The sequence below is a fragment of the Coenobita brevimanus genome, chromosome 57 (assembly GCF_032717465.1).
Source record: "Coenobita brevimanus isolate Jiangsu-jjx chromosome 57, ASM3271746v2, whole genome shotgun sequence".
Taxonomy (NCBI): Eukaryota; Metazoa; Arthropoda; class Malacostraca; order Decapoda; family Coenobitidae; genus Coenobita; species Coenobita brevimanus.
Window position 1 is genome coordinate 16,800,058 of NC_137010.1, and position 18,660 is coordinate 16,818,717.

The following is an 18,660-nucleotide window of genomic DNA, read 5'->3' on the forward strand; positions in this document are numbered from 1 at the left end:
TGCATTTTCAAAAAATTTTCTCAGTCCTGTAAAGTTTACTTTCCCAAAGTTGTACCTTCCCTGCCTATAAAGCTCGTCTCATGGCTTCACGTTCCCTGTTATCATCTGGAACTCAGTGACCACATGATCACTTTTTCCAATTGGACACAGATATTTCAAGGATTCTATTACATCGGGTTCTTTAGTAAACAGTAAGTCTAGTCTTGCTGGTGTGTCCTCACCTCGGAACCTTGTCTGTTCTTTGACCCATTGTGTCATCACATTGTTCATTGCTATATTTAATAATATAGTGCCCCACGAATCCTCGCCGCCTCCTGAGTCCCATTCCTCCCAGTTCACCTCTTTACAATTGAAGTCACCCATTAAAATTATATTGTTGCTTTTCTCAGTTAGTTTCTGTAAATAACATGCCATGTCTGACAGCATTTCCTGGTATTCATCATCGCTCCATGCTCATGTCTTGGGGGGAACATACACTACTGCCATATCTCGCTTGTTATTATCTCCAGTTTCTAATTTCATATTTATCACTTCGGCCCTGCCTTCTCCCATTTCCACGGTATTTACATTTATGTTGTTCTTCACTGCTATCATCACTCCTCCTCCTGTTTTTTCTTTTCTGTCTCTTCTCCACAGTTTGTACATATGAACATCAATATCTTCTCTTAACTTGGTCTCTACAAAGCACATGACGTCAGGTTCATGTATCCTCAAAAGATCGTTGATTTCTAACTTTGCCGATATTAAACCATCAACATTAGTACATGCCACCTTCCAATGATATTTGATGTTTTCTATACCCTCTTTTCTCCTGCTCTGCGCCGGTACCACTTCCTTAACTTCTGATCCATGACTCTCCAATAAAACACTGTCTTCTCTTCCTCCGTTCTCTGTTCGTTTTTTACCTTTGCTTCCTTTACTAAGTCCTTTATTTTAGCTCTTTCTTCCTCATTTGCATCTCTCCTTATCCAAACATTTTTATACCCTTCCTTGTCCGATAGCTTCCATGTTCTACTGATAATTTCGTTAACTGCTGCCTGGGACTTGAACTTTACCTTCAATGGCCTTGCCCCTCCTTCCTCGTACTTTCCCAACCTAAACACCTCTTCAGTCTCTTCTTGAGCTTCGTTGTTTTCCTCCATGACTATTGATATTATTTCTTTAACCTTACTCAGTTCTTCTCTTTCTCTTTCTGGCCTTATTGTCATACGTGTTTCTTTAACTCCTGAAATTATTATACATTTTTTCTTATCTGCTACATCTCTTAACTAAAGATTCTGTACTTCTCAGTACCCTAACCACTTCCCTCTCCACTTTTTCCTTGCTTTGTTGGTCTTTAATCTCTCAAATTTACATTTCCCTCTTCCTGAATTTTCTTCACCCCTTATGTTGCTCCTTGATTTCTTTAATGTGTTCTTCCTGTATTCTTGATTTAGATTCATACTCATCTAGTTTGCTTTTCATCATGTCCCTTTCCTCTTCCAACCTCTTATTCTCCCTCTTAAGCTGTTTTATTTCATTCGAGGCTGATTCATTGTTTACTTTTAATTCAGTAACTTCCCTTTCTTGTTCATCACTACGTGTACAGATTTTTTCAGTGTACTCCTTAAACTTTTGATCTCGTTTTCTTGCTCTATGGTCCGTTCCTGTAACTCTTTAATTACCGCCCATACCTTTTTTATCTCCTGGTCATTCCTCTCCGCTGTTTTCTCTACACCTACTATTCTTGTCTGGTTCAACTTAATACTTCCTTTTCCCACATCCTCTTCACAGAAGCCCTCAAATTTTCTCACTGATCGTAAACAATGCACGTTCGTTTCCTCCATGATTCAACCATATGGGGACTTTCTGTTTTCACTTTATCTTGTCCCTTTTATGACCGAAACCGCGTTTTTTTTTTTATTACTCTCCGACGGGACCACCACTCACACACTCATTAACCCAGTCACAATTAGGCTCAGCTTCCTTTTGTCGGTGATTCAGCGATTATTTCCCCACGATCCTGGAAGAGGTCCGTCTGTGTGTGGGTGTGGGTGGGTGGGTGGGTGGGAGGATGGGTGGGTGGGTGGGTAAGGGGGTGTTTGTGCTTGTGTGCATGCATGCACATCCAGAGATATATACTTCCTGAATCATTGCAGTTTATTTCACTCAGAGGAATAAAATAGTCCACTCGTAGTGCTGAATGAAGTACCTTCCTTGAATGTATCCATCATAACAAAAGGGTAAAGTACAGTACTCTCATCTGCCCTGTCATCATCAGCATCTTAACCATAATTTCCACTATTTTAAGATGGATCCATAAGGTTAAAGAGATGCTGTTAGTAAGAAATTCACTGTCATTGGTATTTTGTTTGTTGAGAATAGTTGGTAAGATTTTTTACTGTGTGTGTTATTGAGAATGCATTTTTTTTTTTTTTTTTTTTTTTTTTTTTTCTATGCAAGGAAGAAGGAACCAAAGGTCTGGAGCCCACAAACCGTTCCTTCCAAGAAAAAAACAATACAAAAGAGAGCCAAATTCAAGATCCGTTCATTTCGAGATGCCTGGACACACTGCGTTTGAAAGACTGGAGATCATAGGAAGCAGAAAATACAGACAGAAGGAGACAGTTCCAGAGTTGACCTGTTGCATAAGTGAAGGACAGGCAGTAATGGTTGACTCTTGCTTTAGAGAGTTGGACAGAAAAGGGAAGGGAGTTTGTTGCTAGACAGGGAGGATTGTTAATATGAATGCTGGTGGTTGTTTGATTATGTATGTGACAGAGGGTTAAAGTAATGTAGATAAATAGGATTGTTGATGAATATTTGGTAGGCTGTATGGTTATGTATGTGACCGAGGGTTAAAATAACGTAGATAAGTGGGGTTGTTGATGAATATTTGGTTGGCTGTATGGTTATGTAACTATGTGATCAAGGGTTTGGATATGTAAACAAAAGTTATTGTTGATTCTAATACTTTGGTTGACTGTATAGTTATGTATGTAGTTGAGGATTTAAATAGTGTAGATGAGGAGGGCTGTTGTACTAAGGTGATGATGTGTTACAGATCATTGATTACTGTCTAATAATATGGTTGTTCAAGACCTTCAACCATGCAACCATTTGTGGGCCATATCACTTGATGATAATTTCCTTACTCATACCCCTGTTCTGTAGATATCCTCTCAGGACCTAGTCCCATGTGTTCATATGTCTGTCTCTGGATATTCTTCCCTCCATACTCTTACAAACCATGCTTCTCACAGTCAGCCACTTTTCCTCTTCTCAACATGCTTAGACCATCTTAGCCTACCAGTTTACACCATTTCTGTTGTACCTCACTTGCTAAATTTCTTTCACGGTACACTGTTCTCAGTTCTGTCATTCAGTGATGCCCTACTCATCCATCTCAGCTTCATCATTTCTGTACATTTCACTGTGAATGCATTCTCTTCTGTCACTACCAAACAGCATAGCTCTTGAGATGCATGTTTTTGTGGAGTGCTTATGTCATAAAGCCAGTTTCTCATTTTAGCAGTGGAACTAATCTCTGCACCTCCAGCACTCAGCATGTTTCACAGGTCTAAGTGATTGTCACCCCAGGCAACACTTTCTCTTGTCATCAGCATCCCAAACATCTGAGCATTCCATATACTGAAAATTTCTCATATTGTGGAATTTATCTCTAACACTACATCTCTTGTGGATGTACAAGTTGTACACTGAATAGAATTCCCCCCCTTGGGGGGGGGCTAGGATTGCGATTGAAAAGTTGAGAGGAAGGATGTGACATGAATATATTGGTTTTGTGATGAGGAGGGGTAGATTGAGGAGGGGCATGATGAGAAAATGAAGGATGATAAATGATTGTGGAAGGTGAGAAGTGTGAATGTCGGGGGTTGGAAGAGGCTGGCCAAAAAACACCTGGGATGAGGTCATAGAGTGTGACCTCAGGGATATGAGACTGAATAGGGAGGCAGCAAGGGATCTAGCAGCATGGAATGCCGCCAGTAGGTGATCAAGGCCGATACATGCCAGCATGTTGGAGCCTTTATAAATTATATGGTACAGTACAATGGAGTACACAGTTATCCTTCCCAGAACCCTTCCCAGTATGGGAAATAAGAAAAAATCCTTGTCTTGAGGTTTTGTATTATTGTACAGTACTCGTCAGAAGTATTCAGCGTTGTCCGCTGGGCGCGCAATACTTATGGCCCAAAAGAATCACCCAGTTTGGGGGGTAAGAATTGAGCCACAAGTTTGAGCTCCGAGCATGACGTCACGGTAGCCTGAGGCCTTCCGACGCGCTGGTTGGTTCCCGCCTCAGTCGCCCACGGGCTGCCTGAGAGAGAGGAACTCTGCCGAGTGTCCCTCTCAAATTGCGCCATTTTTTACCGAGTGTCCCGCAGTGTTTTGGCCTTCACAACTTTGTTATGGCACCTACCCGTGAACTATTGAGTGAAATCATATCCCAGATCATTGCTCTAAAGGAGGCAGGCCACCAGACAAAGGAAATTAGTGAATTGGTTGGTGTGGCACGATCGACAGTGCATTGCTGGTGTGCGCGGTTTCAGGAGGAAAACAGTGGTGAAGTTCCCACAAAGAAACCGAGGTCTGGTAGGCCTAGGAAAACTTCCCCAAGGTCTGTTAATGTTTTAAAACGTGCAGTGGAGTTTAATCCTCGTGTGAGTGCAAGGAAATTAAGGAGAGCAACCCGGAAGTGTTTGGTGAGGTGTCTGTGAGAACAGTGTCTCGTAGGGTGCATGAGCTTGGTTACACAAGTCACAGGCCTGTGAAAAAGCCTCTTCTCACTAAGAGCCAGAGAATTCGTAGGCTTGCCTTTGCTAATAAATATCTAACCTGGGGTGAGGAGCAATGGTTGTCAGTGTTGTGGTCTGATGAGGCAACATTTAGTGTTACCTGTAACAGAGGAGCACGTGTGTATCGACGCAAAGGTAGTGACCCACTTGACCCACAGTATATAGAAAGCACAGTTAAACATCCTGATTCACTCATGGTATGGGGTTGTTTCTCAGGGAAGGGTTTGGGGAAGCTTGTTGTACTTCCCAAGAACCTCAGAGTGAATCAGGATGTTTACCTGGAGCTTCTGTGTGATCATTTACCAGACTCCTTCGAGCTAACAGGTGCACGAGTGTTTCAGCAAAACGGTGCACCTGCTCACAAGGCCAAATCGGTCACCAATTGGCTTCGTGACTGCGAGGTATCATTCATGACAGACTGGCCAGGAAATAGCCCAGACCTCAACCCGATTGAAAACCTCTGGTACCTCGTAAAGAAGAGTCTCCAAGGGAAGGACGTGAGCTCTCTGCCTAAGCTGGAAGCCGCCATTCATGACTCCTGGGACAAAATACCCCTCCAGCACCTCAGGAGCCTCGCCCTTTCACTTCCAAGACGTCTCAGGTCCATGAAGAAACGTAAAGGTTACCCTACGAAGCACTAAAGGTAAATAAAATGCATTATTTATTTGTTTTTTCAATGTTGAAAGGTTTGTTTCTCAGGAGGGATGCAGGGCGCTCCATACTTCTGACGAGCACTGTATATACTGTACATGCAGAGCATATAAAAGTGAGGGGGGGAAAAAGCTCATTTGGGTAAAGCAGCATGAATAAGCTTTCATATGTAAGCATTTGTGACATATCAGATGACCTCAGTAGACAAGGCTAGTGTATTACCACCCTCCATGACATCAAAATTGAGACTAGGGCAATGGTGGAGGTGGTATAATGAGAAAAGGGCTCGTATTGTGAGCGACTGTGTTTTTGTTGACATTGAGAATAGTCACTTCCTTGATGTAGCACTGCCTACTTCTTCCTTAGCCTTTATCATTCTTTTCTGTGTCTGCCCTCCTTTCTCCCTATTTCTCCCATCTTTCCTGTCACTTTTTTTCTTTCCTTTACAGGTGGTTTCACATTGAGGGACAAGTCAAATGGTTTCCTGCAAGCCAAGAAACCATTGACAGCACTGGGTGGTAACCATACAGCCAAACCATATGTGCTTCCTATGTGTCAACAAGTGGGTTGGTGGAGGGTTAGTGCCCCTCCCCATAAAACAAATAACTCAAAGTCAAATGGCCACCCCTTATGGGATTATGGCATCTGGTAATAGATAGATAGATAGATAGATAGACAAGATATTTTGAATTGCGGTTGTCAGGACACAGCCTGAGCTGTTGTTCCTGCTCCACCATGAAGGCAGCTGAAGTTGTGGGTCACCCCTACCAGTTAAGTGTCAGAGACTGACCTATTCCTCTGGTAATTCTTATTAGAGAGGAAAAAAAAACAATGTTACTTCCGAGAGATTTGAGTTCACGTGCACAAGGCAGTTCCATCATTCTGATGGCTGTATATTACCAGCTAGAATGATGGCCTTGCATATTGTTGGTTCAGTTCCCAAAAGGCGATGAGGTATTTTTTGAGCTTATGCAGTAATGCTACCAAGGAAAGTAGGCTTATCATCTGTATAATGCACTGGAGTATGGTAACTTGCCCATGGGTTTCTTACACATAAGAGTGGTTAAAATGGGACTGGCTGTTAAAATTTTCTGCTACCAGGCTCCTAATTTTTTTTTGCTACATTAGTGACTCCTTTTGTTCCTCTCAGATCGTTCTGTTCGTCCACTGTTTCCAGAGGGCTATCATGGTGAGACACAGCTGTCATGTCAACTGCTGGCTGTTGACTCTGTTCATGATCCAGATGTTGTCAGTATTAATGCAGGTGAGGGGTCAGGAGTTTGTTTGGGTACAGGGGGAGACTTATGAGGTAACAAGGAGACCTTTTAGTTAACAGGGAAGGCTTTTAACCCTCTTTTTTTTTTTTCCCCACACATGGGGGTTTTGAGATATATAAAGATTATTGTTTTGATAAATATTCCACAACAAAAAATAGACCATAATTTCCTGAATAAAATTATGTCTAACATGATGTAAAAAAAATAATACCGGTAATAATAATTACCTGTGTGGTGAGCTGTCAAAACCTGTGGTGTTGGAGCTCCTCCACTGCCAGATGTTTGCCATTCAGTATAATGATGAACTCAAAGCATCTAACAACATAATCTGAGTCATCAGACATTGCTTCCATTTGATCCAGGTAAGCTGCCACAGCAGCAAAACATCTTGTACCGCAAGCCTCAACATAATTCTCGTTCATTCCGAAAGTAATTGGCAATCAAATTGTCCTCCCATGATGGCAACTCTTTAGTCTTGCCACCTCTTGATACTGAACCAGTACTGGTGCACAAATATAAAAAGTCCAGAACATGTATATGTGCCACCCGATGGCAACAAATATTTCCTTGGTGGCACATTGATGTGCCACCAGATGTGAAAGGGTTGAGGTCACCAGGGTGAAATATTATGTTTCTGGGTGAGTTATTAGGTTCTAGGGAGAGTTATTGGGTCATAAGAAGAATTATTAGGTCATTAGGAGAGTTACCAGGTTGTTATAAGAATAATTATTGGATCACAAGGAGATTTGGTAAGTTATACGGGGAGATTAGATCACATGGAGAGTTTTTAAGTTATGGAGAGCTTTTACGTTATGGGAAAAATTGTTTAATCTTGGAGAGAGTTACAACTTTCACTGCTGAAGAGGATTTTTAAACTATTCCCAAGTGCTAGTGCTGGAGGTGTTTTTGTAGGTTTTGAAAATTGCTTGCTTTTCTTTCTTTCTTTGCAGAAATTTTAGAAGTATGTCTGGCACATCTATCTTTTGCTTTAGTGCCCCCAGATTCAGTTCCTTCTATTAACTATCAGTTGGAAATGTACTGATCCTGACTGTGACAAAACATCTCCATACTTGGGGTGTATTTTCTGTATGTAAGTACTGTATATCATTGGTGGTAGGTGGGACACTCATCACCCACTCAGCCGATGTAATGCTGCTCTTGGGTGACTGCCCTTTCCTCTCTTCCTTCCTTCTCTGTCTTTCTTTCCTTCATTCTTTCCTCTTCCTTCTGTCTGTGGGTAACTTGATGCTGAGTGACAGGCCAAATGGGTTCCTGTATGCCAGGAAACCATTTACTGTGGTAACCATATAACCAAATTATGGCACCTGGTGGTTTAGTGGGTACTTACGGCACTCCAATCTGATTGAGCTGGTGCAGGTTTTTATCCAAGGGGTGGTTGGGGTTTATTGCTCACATATTGCCCCTCAGGGATGAGTAAGGCTGGTCACTTGCATCGTAAATGTCAGGACCAACTTGCCTAGCCCCGAGCTCCTACACTGCTGTACATGGGGCAACACAGGATTAGATGATGATAATGAAACATATTGATATGTGCTAGGTGGTGGCGACCATCATCCACTCACTTGATGTAGTGCTGCCTACTTTTTCCTTCACGTTTATCATTCTTTTTCTGTGTCTGCCGTCCTCTCTTTTTATTTCTCTCATCTTTCATGTCACATTTTATTACTATTTCCTTTTCAGGTGGCATTACATTGAATGACAAGCCTAATGGCTTCCTTTAAGCAGGGTTGGCATTAAAAAAAAACACCCAAACCCCCCTCCCCCCCCAAAAAAAAGAAAACAGCTTGTGTTTTTTTTAAATTGGTATTATTTAATATAGTTAAGTTTTACATACAAAAATGTAGGTTTACATCATATTGATATATGAGGTCTACATACATATACATTCAAATTTTAAAACCCATTAAGATCACCCTTTAAAATCCAATAAGATCACCTATCCATTTCCTGTACAGTACATGTTAACAGAGGCTTTGTCCAACCAGACCACCTGGTAATAAAAACAACATGTCCTAAGTGTCTGTTCTTCAGATAACACTTAAAACCTTCTGTTTCACTCTAAATTACTTTTTAATTGCTTAATTTAACTGATTTACATATAAATATGAGGAATAAGAAAAAAAAACAAAAAACAATAATCCATCCATCCATCCATCCATCATCCAATCCTACACTGCCCCATGAGGAGCGTAGGAGCCCGGGGCTAGGCAGTTGGTCCTGACATTTAAGATGAGAGTGACCAGCCTCACACATCCCTGAGTGGTATTACATGAGCAGTCAATCCCAACCACCCCTTTGATATAAACCTTCACCGGTTCAATCCGACTGGAGCACAATAGTTACCCACTAAAAGCACAAGGCGCCAAAAATCTCGTTACAGTATATGGTTATCACCCAGCGTAGTAAATGCTTTCCTGGTGTACAGGAAACCATTCGGCTTGTCACTCAGTGTAGAGTCACCCACAGGCTGAAGGAAGAGGGAAGAATGAAGGAAAGACAGAACCCCCCCCCCATTATTATTATTATTATTATTTTTTTTTTCTTTCCAACCCTGCCTGTAAACCAGGAAACCATTTACAATGCTGGGTGGTAACCATTTCTCCAACCCATACGTGTTACATACGTGTCAACAAGTGTGTTGGTGGAGGGTTAATGCCCCATCCTGTAAAAGTCAGACGGCCACCTCTTGCAGGATTATGGCATCTGGCTGTAGATAGGTAGGTAGATTGATAGGTATATCATTTTGTTTTACTTATAAAGACTCCAGTATACTTGCATGCATTGACTTTAGTCACTTAATAGTGGCTGTCCATGCTGCTCCATCTCTGGGAGCCTCTTTATTCAGTCTCTTATCTCAGGTCACACTCTCTGACCTCATCCCAGGTCTTTTTTGGTCTGCCTCTTGCAGCCTAACCCCCAACATTCACACCTCTCTCTTTCTGCACCCAATAATTGTCATCCCTCATCCTCTCCACATGCCCAGACCAATAAATCTTTGCTTTGATAAATTATAGGACATTTCTTTCTGATGTAAGTTTGGGCATGCACAATCCACTCAGTCAATGGTACTGCATTCAGGTCACTCAAGAGTGATTGACAAGCCAAATGGTGTCTGGTAAACTGGGAAACCATCTACGTGTTGGATGGTAATCAGATGATGTTGAGTGGCATAATGGGTTAAGGTGCTCCAAGTCGATTGGGCTTGTAATAGTTTACACTTGAAGGATAGATTTTATGTGTGTCCGACTCTGGGCATAGGCTTCACAGCCTGCTATCAAGGCCCAGCAGTCCTCCTACATACCATACACCTCTACATGTCACCACTTCGGCGTTAACACCCACCTTCCATATTGAATACATGCTAGGGCTGTCTTATACAGGACTGGTGTATTGGTATTAGCGGGGGTATTTTTACGACATGTCGGCGGGTCTTCTGGTAGGTCAGTAAAGCCTGATTTATCAAATGAAATTCAAATCCTTAAACTGTTTCCTGCTTCAGCGGGGATTTGAACTTGGATCCGTTAGAACGGCAGGCCACCTCTCAACCGATTGAGCCACGCCTCCCCTTAATGGAGTGTATTGATCACAGAATGCAAGTTAGAAGCAAGTGAGGCTGGTCACTCTTGCTTTATATCTTGGAGGTGAATAGCCTTATCCTGGGCAGCCATGCACTTAATGGGCCAAAAGAGGATTGGATGATTGATAGGTAAGTTCTGTAGGTGGATAAATTTAATGTACTGACATGTTAAAATGAATGATGTTAATGTGTGTTTGTTTCATGTAGCATCAGCAGCCCTGGCAGTATCCGATATCCCTTGGGGGGGCCCAGTGGGTGCAGTGAGAGTAGGTGTGGCACAGGGGGAGGTGCTTGTGAACCCCACACGCCGAGAGTTGAGCCATAGTGACCTCAACTTGGTCGTCACGGCAGCGCCAAGGAATATGGTTGGTTAGTTCACTTCAGTCACTACATGCTGATGGCGATACTAGTGCTTGTGTGTGTGTTCTTACCTTACCTAATTTTTCATACGTAATTGTATCTTTAGAGGAATGAGTCAAGCTCGTACTGTCCTGTGTCTTAAACTATTTTTGTCATACATCTCCTTAAATTTATGAATTGTTTTGGCACACTATTTCATTCGATAGTGCATTCCACTGATCAGTTGCCCTGTTAGGGAAACTAAATTTCCTTACGTCTTTATAGCCTCTCCTTTTATGCAGTTTTTTGCAGTGTCCTCTTGCTGATGCTTCCCCATAGATTATATATTCATTTATGTCTATTTTCTCCATCCCTGATATGCATTTATATAGCATAATCATGTCTCCTCTTTTCCTTCTCTCCTGTAGTGTTGGCAGATTCAGTTTTTCTAGTCTTTCCTAATAGCTTAGATCCCTTATGTTTGGTACCATCTTGTAGCGGCCCTTTGAACATTTTCGATCTTATCTATGTGTTTCTTGAGATGAGGATTCCAGATTACTGATGCATACTCCAGGGTTGGTCTGATGAAAGATGTTATTATCTTCCTCAGCATGTCTTCATTTATATATGTGAATGCTATTCTCATATTTGCAGGCAATGTATACATGTTCCGTACCTTCTCACCTATGTGGTTAGCCGGAGATAGTCTGTTATTGATAATCACACCTAAGTCCTTCTTTCTTTCTTGTTTGTGTAGGGTTTTACTTCCTAACTTATAATCCCAGTCTGGTCTTTTTCCACTTTTACCAAACTTGAGTACATGACACTTGTCCACATTGAATTCCATTTGCCATGTATTACTCCATTCATGAAGTTTTATTTAATTTTTCTTGTAGCTCTTTACAAGAGTCTGTGTTAGTAATTCTCCTTTGTATTTTTGCATCATCAGCAGACATGTTTAAATAGCTTTCATTTCCAGTGTTACTATCTATATCATTTATATACTCTAAAAACATAATTGGTGCCAGCACTGAGCCCTGTGGCACTCTGCTAGTCACTTCCCCCCTTGATGAATAATTTCCTCTTAGTACTGTTCTCATTTCCCTTTTTCTGAGAAAATCGTGCATCCAACAGTACAGTTTGCCTCGGATTCTTCCTCGATGGTACAATTTCCATAAAAGTCTTTGGTGCGGTACTCTGTCAAATGCTTTCTTGAAATCTAGATAGATACTGTCCACCCATCCTTTTCTTTTCTGTAATGTTTCTGCAACTCTGTCATAGTAGCTCAATAGATTAGTAACACATGATTTTCCCTTTCTGAAACCAGATTGCCTTTCTGTTATCATATTGTGTTCTAGATGGTTTACCCAAACTTTTCTTATCAACTTTTCTAGTATCTTACAACACTGGTTAGTGATACTGGTCGGTTGTTGGGTGGATTTTGTCTGTTCCCTTTCTTGAATAAGGGAGCAATGTTTGTTTTCTTCCAAATATCAGGTAGTTTACCTTGACCCACGGATTCCTTGAATACTAAGGATAATTGTCTACTTGTCTACTTAACTCCTTTGCACATTCATGTAGCACCCAACATGAAATTTCGTCTGGACCATTTGCTTTTCCTTTGTCTAATTTACTTAACCCCTTCACATCCGGGACATATGCATATACACGTCAACATGGCGCCTGGTGAGCCTGTCTAGGACGTACTGTGCTATGTCCTGATGTATCAGTCTTCCTCTAGTGTGTTTCACTCATTGGTACAGAGGTGTGGGAGAGTTTTTCAAGCCTGGTATTGGCCACTGTTGCTATCAGAAGCTCTGCCCACTAACCAATCAGAAGAGATACATTTGAAAGCACAGGCCCCCTTCCCCCTACAAACCAGTCATAGTTGATATAAGTGTTTACCCCAGCCATGTCACAGTCTCCTCAGCCAGTTACATTGCTTTTTTTTTTTCAGTTTTTGCTCATCACCCATGAAAAGAGGACTCGGTGCTTTTGTCCTCTCCCTCTCTCGTCATTTTTGGCGGCTGTTCACATACAGACATAGCAAAATTATGTCGCCATGGCTGACTCTAGTGGGGATAGTTCAGATGATGTGTATGTGCCAAGTCATTCAGGTAGCAGTGCAACATCTGACAGTGAATTCTCTGAGAGTGGCAGTGAAATATCCGAGGATACAGAGCCTATCGAAGAGGAAGGCTGGCAGCTTGTGTCAGACATTTTCTCAGATGAGAGGCCTGATGATGTACCCCTGTTCAGTGATGAAAATGCTGGTGTAAATTCTGCATTGGGACCACAGTGTTTCACTACCCCTGGGGCAGTATTTAGTTACTTTTTTGATGATGAAGTGATGTCTAAATTATGTGCATGGATCAACAAAAAAGCTGAAGTTTACTTACGAGAAAATCCAGGTAAATCCAAAGTGCATGGACTGAAGTGGTGACCAGTGATGACAGAGGAAATGCACGTGTTCTTTGGCTTTCTCATGGTGATGAGTATGATAAAAATGCCAAATATCCATATGTATTGGTCACACAGTGTGATGTTTGGAGGACCACGTACATTTGGCAAAGATGTGATGAGCAGAAAACAGATTTCATTCCATTTTGAAATTTCTGAGGTTCTCTTCAGCTGCATCTGTGAAAAAAGGTGACCCTAGTTCAAGGATTGAGCCCTTTTTAGAGCTACTTCGAAAATGATGCCAGACTCTGATCAGACCATCAAAAGACGTAGCTGTTAATGAGGCACTCGTTTTGTGGAAGGGACGACTTGGTTTTTGACAGTTTATCAGGACTAAAAGATCACGATTTGGTGTAAAAGTTTTTGTGTTATGCCCATCTTGTGATGAGTGGAGTGGTTATTCATGGAACTATGAAATATATTATGGAAAGTGTAATTGCAAAATAGATGACCCTGCCGCTTCTCACCTCTCAGCTTCTGAGGACATTGTTGTGTACCTAATGAAGGATTTGTTGGATCAGAGATGACACGTTGTCACTGATAATTGGTACACAAGTCTCAGACTTAATGACTACCTGCTGACACGCAAGACAATGCTGACTGGAGTTGTGCGTAGTGGTAGAGGGCCCCCCAAGAGATTTGTGAGTGAAAAGTTGGAAAAGCATCAGTCAGTCTTTGCTAGAAAAAATAATACTCTGGTTGTGAAATATCAAGACAAAAAAGAAGTTACCGTACTTACAACCAAATACAAAGCAGGCATCGTAGAAAAAACAAAGATATATTTTGGAAATAAGACTGTATTTTTCAACAGGCCATTACATATTGATCGCTACAACAGCAAAATGGGCAGTGTAGATATGGCAGACCAGTTGCTTGACCCGTATGTATTTGAGAAAAAGAGTTTGGCATGGTTCAAGAAGATAGGAATTCACTTCATATTTCGCACTCTTTTGAATGCCTTTCTCTTCTACCGTAATGTGTGCCAGTTCAAAGATGAATTTCTCCACTTCATCAAAACTGTCAGTAAGCAGTGGGTGCATGAACACAGTAATGGTGCTGATGCTCTCATTATGCAAGAAGACACAAAGGCCAGTGGAAGTGATAGAGCTCAAGGATCTTGTTCATGCGTGGGTTCGCCATGAAAAGTTGGGGAAACAAAAGTGTTGTAGAGTGTGTACTAGGAAGGAACACAAGAGGAAAGACACAGTGTATTACTGCCCTGGATGTCCGGGGGAGCCAGGTTTGTGTTCAATGGACCACTTCAGGGAGTGGCACACTGATGTACCAGATAATCCAAAGCCAGGCTCAAGTGGTGTGCCATCAAGAAAGAAAAAACGCCTCTGCTAAGCCCCCTCACCTTTGTATATACAGAGCATGACAGAATGTATGAGTAAGTACACTGACTACTGTATTATTCCAATATATTGCCACTGATCTAATATTTACTGTATATTATATAAACCCAAAACATTATACAGTATATCATATTTAGAATGAAAAAGTACATAAGGAATTATATATATATATATATCTTTTTTCCCTTCATTCTTTTCTCTTCCTTCTGCCTACGGGTGACCACACTCTCTCTTCTGTCTTTCATTCCTTCATTCTTTCCTCTCTCTTCTGCCTGTGGGTGACTCTACACTGAGTGACAAGCCAAATGGTTTCCTGTACACCAGGAAACCATTTACTATGCTGGGTGGTAACCATATAACCAAATTTTGGCGCCTGGTGGTTTAGTGGGTAATTATTGTACTCCAGTCGGATTGAACCGGTGAAGGTTTATATCCAAGGGGTGATTGGGGTTTATTGCTCATGTAATGCCACTCAGGGATGAGTGAGGCTGGTCACTCTCATCTTAAATGTCAGGACCAACTGCCTTGCCCCGGGCTTCTACGCTCCTCATGGGGCAATGTAGGATTGGATGATGGATGGATGGATGGATGGATATATATATATATATATATATATATATATATATATATATATATATGTATATATATAAAAGGAAAATTATAGAAAATGTGAGGTGCACGTAGCACATGGACGCCATAGGAGAGGCTGGGATTGACGTGTAACAGTGTGGTCAACATCTGGGCATGAAGAGGTTAACTCCTCTTGTATTTCTTTTTCTGTGTCATCCATCCATCCATCATCCAATCCTACATTGCCCCATGAGGAGCGTAGGAGCCCGGGGCTAGGCAGTTGGTCCCGACATTTAAGGTGAGTATATTCAGTAATGTGTTTGGGCATGCATGTTCCATATCATTCCTCTCAAAATTATTTTCTTCTGTACTGATTGGATGTTCTTATTTAGTGCTTCATAATTATCTTTCTCGTGTGTGTAGAGGATCCCTTCATCCGTAACGGATTGTATTTTATCTTTTACTTTGCTTTAGATGTAACTGTAAAATAGCTTTGGTTGATCACTACTTTTGTTTATGATGTCCTCCTCAAATTGTTTTTGGGCTTCTCTTCTTATTCTTGTGTATTCGTTTCTTGCCTGATTATAGTTGTTATATGCCCTCTCACTATTGTGTCTTCTGTATCTACTGTATTCCACAACAAGTGTCTTTTTTCTTTTGATCTTTTACATTCTTTATTAAACCATTTCTTTATTTTCATTTCTGTTTCTTTGTGTCGAGGGATGTAATTTTGGACTCCTGTTTCATAAAGTTCACAGAATTTTTTATATATAACTTATAAATCTTGTCCTCTAAGCTCTTTTTCCCAATCTGTTTCTAAGAAGTATTTCTTTAGGTCATGATAGTTGCCATTTTTTTTTAGTTAAGGCTCTTTTTGTAACTTTCATCACTATTAACTATGTCATATGCAATGCTGAAGTTGTATGGTAATTTAATACTGCATGGTCACTTTTGCCAAATGGAGGGTGGTACATAATATTGTCAGTATCATTTTCTTGCCTCGTAAATGTAAGGTCTAGTATTGATGGTATGTCAGGTCCTCTTTTTCTGGTGCTTTCTTTTACATGTTGTGTTAGGAAAAACACCTACACAAGGTCCAGGAGCTTTTGGTCCCAACTGCTTTCCCAGCTTTTTATATCTAGAGTATTCCAATTTATACTTGTATTGAAATCTCCAGTTACCGGTAATGCTCTCAACCTTTGAATTGTGTTCTCTGCCAGGTCTTCATATTCGCCTTTTTCCCAAATATTTGATCTGGGTGGCATGTATAAATTTGTCACAATTACTTTCCCTTCAGACGTACTAATTTCTACTTCGATCAGTTCTGCCTGTGAGGGTACATCAAGTTCTATTTCTTTGACTTGCAGATTTTTCTTTGTTATTATAATTCCTCCTCCTTTTTTTAAGTTCCTATCTCTTCTCCATATATTGTGTTCCTCTAGGTTTAGTGTATCGTTTGATATCCTTGGTGTTAATTTTGTTTCAGTTAGGCAAACACTATGTGGTTCCTTTTCTTTAATATAATCAATCACATCTAGTAATTTAAATACGATTCCATCTACATTAGAGTACATTAACTTCATCATCTTGTTCACGGCTGGATTAAGCATGTGGGAGGCCCGGGGCCCGCTTGGAAGGGAGGCCCCCTTTCCAACTCCCCCAATGGCATACACCACAGACTGGTAACCTAAATCCTAATATATAAATAGGACACTTTTAGTTAGGAAATACTGAACGGGGACTATTCATCCAATGCTGTAATATGTAATGCATAAACACGAAATGAAATGAACACAAGTTGCTCTGGTGGGAGGCCCCCTCTTGGTGGGTGGCCCAGGGCCCGGGCCCCTTGGGCCCCCCCCTTAATCCGGCGGTGATCTTGTTTACATATTTGTCATGACTGGGGTCTGCTGCCTTCCTCATTTTTATTCCCTCCTGTTTATGTACCACTTTCGAACCTCATTCATTCATCATTCATTGCCAGACGCCATGTATCCCGAACAGGGTGGCCAAGGGCTTAGAGTTAATTGTTTTTACAGGGAGGGGCACTAATCCTCCACCAACCCCACTTGAAACGTAGGGAGAACGTTTCGAACCTGCAATCCAATTACTGTATATATATATATATATACTGTATATCTATTGCCAGACGCCTTAATCCCGTACGGGGTGGCCACAAACAAATCGCCTCCACGTCGCCGTGTCCTCCGCCATTTCACTGCCCTGCTCCCAACTCACACCCCCCTCTCTCATATACCTCTCCATATGATACAATATTTTCCACGAACACTCGTGGCACATATCACAAACATTTTATATAGAAATCATAAATTTCAACAATTGTCTTAGCAAGGTACAGTACCTGTCCACTGACGTCCGTGGTTGCCCGGCGTTGCAAGGTACGGTACCTGTCCACTGATGTCTGTGGTTGCCTGGCGTTGCAAGGTACAGTACCTGTCCGCTGACGTCCCTGGTTCCTTGGCGTCCTTACCTTTCCCAGCACACCAGCCGCTAAAGTATCGCTAACCTACGCTACGCACGAAAACAAACACTTGCGGCACAGTTCACGTACATTCTTCTTAAAGTACAGTGGGGCCTCTTGGATAGCGACCTTATTAGTCCGCCAAAATGGCCACTATCCATGAAATTGCTATCTGAGGGGCAAACTTCTAACCTAAAAAAATTAATACAGTCCTGGACTCCTTCAGCTATACCCCTAGTTTCCTCCATTAACCCTTAATATCACATCATCTTTCTTCAGTAATGAGATAAACATATACTACATATTCAAAGAAGATTAACAAACTTACTTTTAATTCATTTTGAGTGTTTCTTACTGATAGATATAGTTATCGTACTGTTGCAACCTGCTAGAGCCGCTAAAAAATAAATACTGCATGCACTCCAACTAAACCCTAAATTCCTACTGTGAACACTAATAAAATAAACTTTCACTTAACATGCAAAAGGATAAACAAACTTTTAAATCACTTTTGCTATTTATTGTTAAAATTACTGTCGTGCTTGGTGGTTACTGTACTGCAGCATCCTAACAACCACGGCCCTGACTCTGCTCACTCTCAATCTCTCATCCCTAGTCTTCCTCTCGTCCCTCACATCATAGCACACACTAACGAACTTCATTCTCGATGTGATGGGCCTCTGTTTCCTCATCTTCCTGACCATCATATAGGTCCTCCTCAAGCTGAACAGGGGGCATGTCGACATCGTCCTCTTCATCTGACAAGGCATTCAAAATGGCTTGTCTTTTGCCTCAAACCTTTCTTGCTGCTGACTTAAGAATCGTGTGATCAGTGTCTGGCGCCTTGCATTTATTTTGTCATTCAGTTCTCGGTGAAGATTTTCGTCAGATCTCGGAAATACACTAGGGCTTGGTCTCAACAGTTAAAATGGAGAGAGGTTACCTTGTCTTGAACTTCGGACAGTACGGCCAGGATTTCAGACAAATCCTTCACTGTTGGCTCATTTGGTTTCTTTGCTTCTTCCTTATCTTCTTGCACTTCCTCTTCCTCTTCCTCATCTTGGTTCAGCATCTCCTCAGCAGTTTCTTCTTGATCTTCACCTCCTACTAAGTCCACAATTTCTTTGTCAGA

At 41.4% G+C, this 18,660-nt stretch overlaps 1 protein-coding gene across 1 annotated transcript in view; it reads left to right on the forward strand.

The window, feature by feature from the left end:
- Positions 1-18,660, forward strand: part of PNPase (polyribonucleotide nucleotidyltransferase 1) — a 175,217-nt gene that overhangs the window by 18,360 nt on the left and 138,197 nt on the right. The window contains exons 4-5 of the mRNA XM_080274224.1: positions 6,598-6,711; positions 10,530-10,691. Of these exons, the coding sequence (XP_080130350.1) occupies positions 6,598-6,711; positions 10,530-10,691 (276 nt within the window). The remainder of the gene's footprint in view (positions 1-6,597; positions 6,712-10,529; positions 10,692-18,660) is intronic.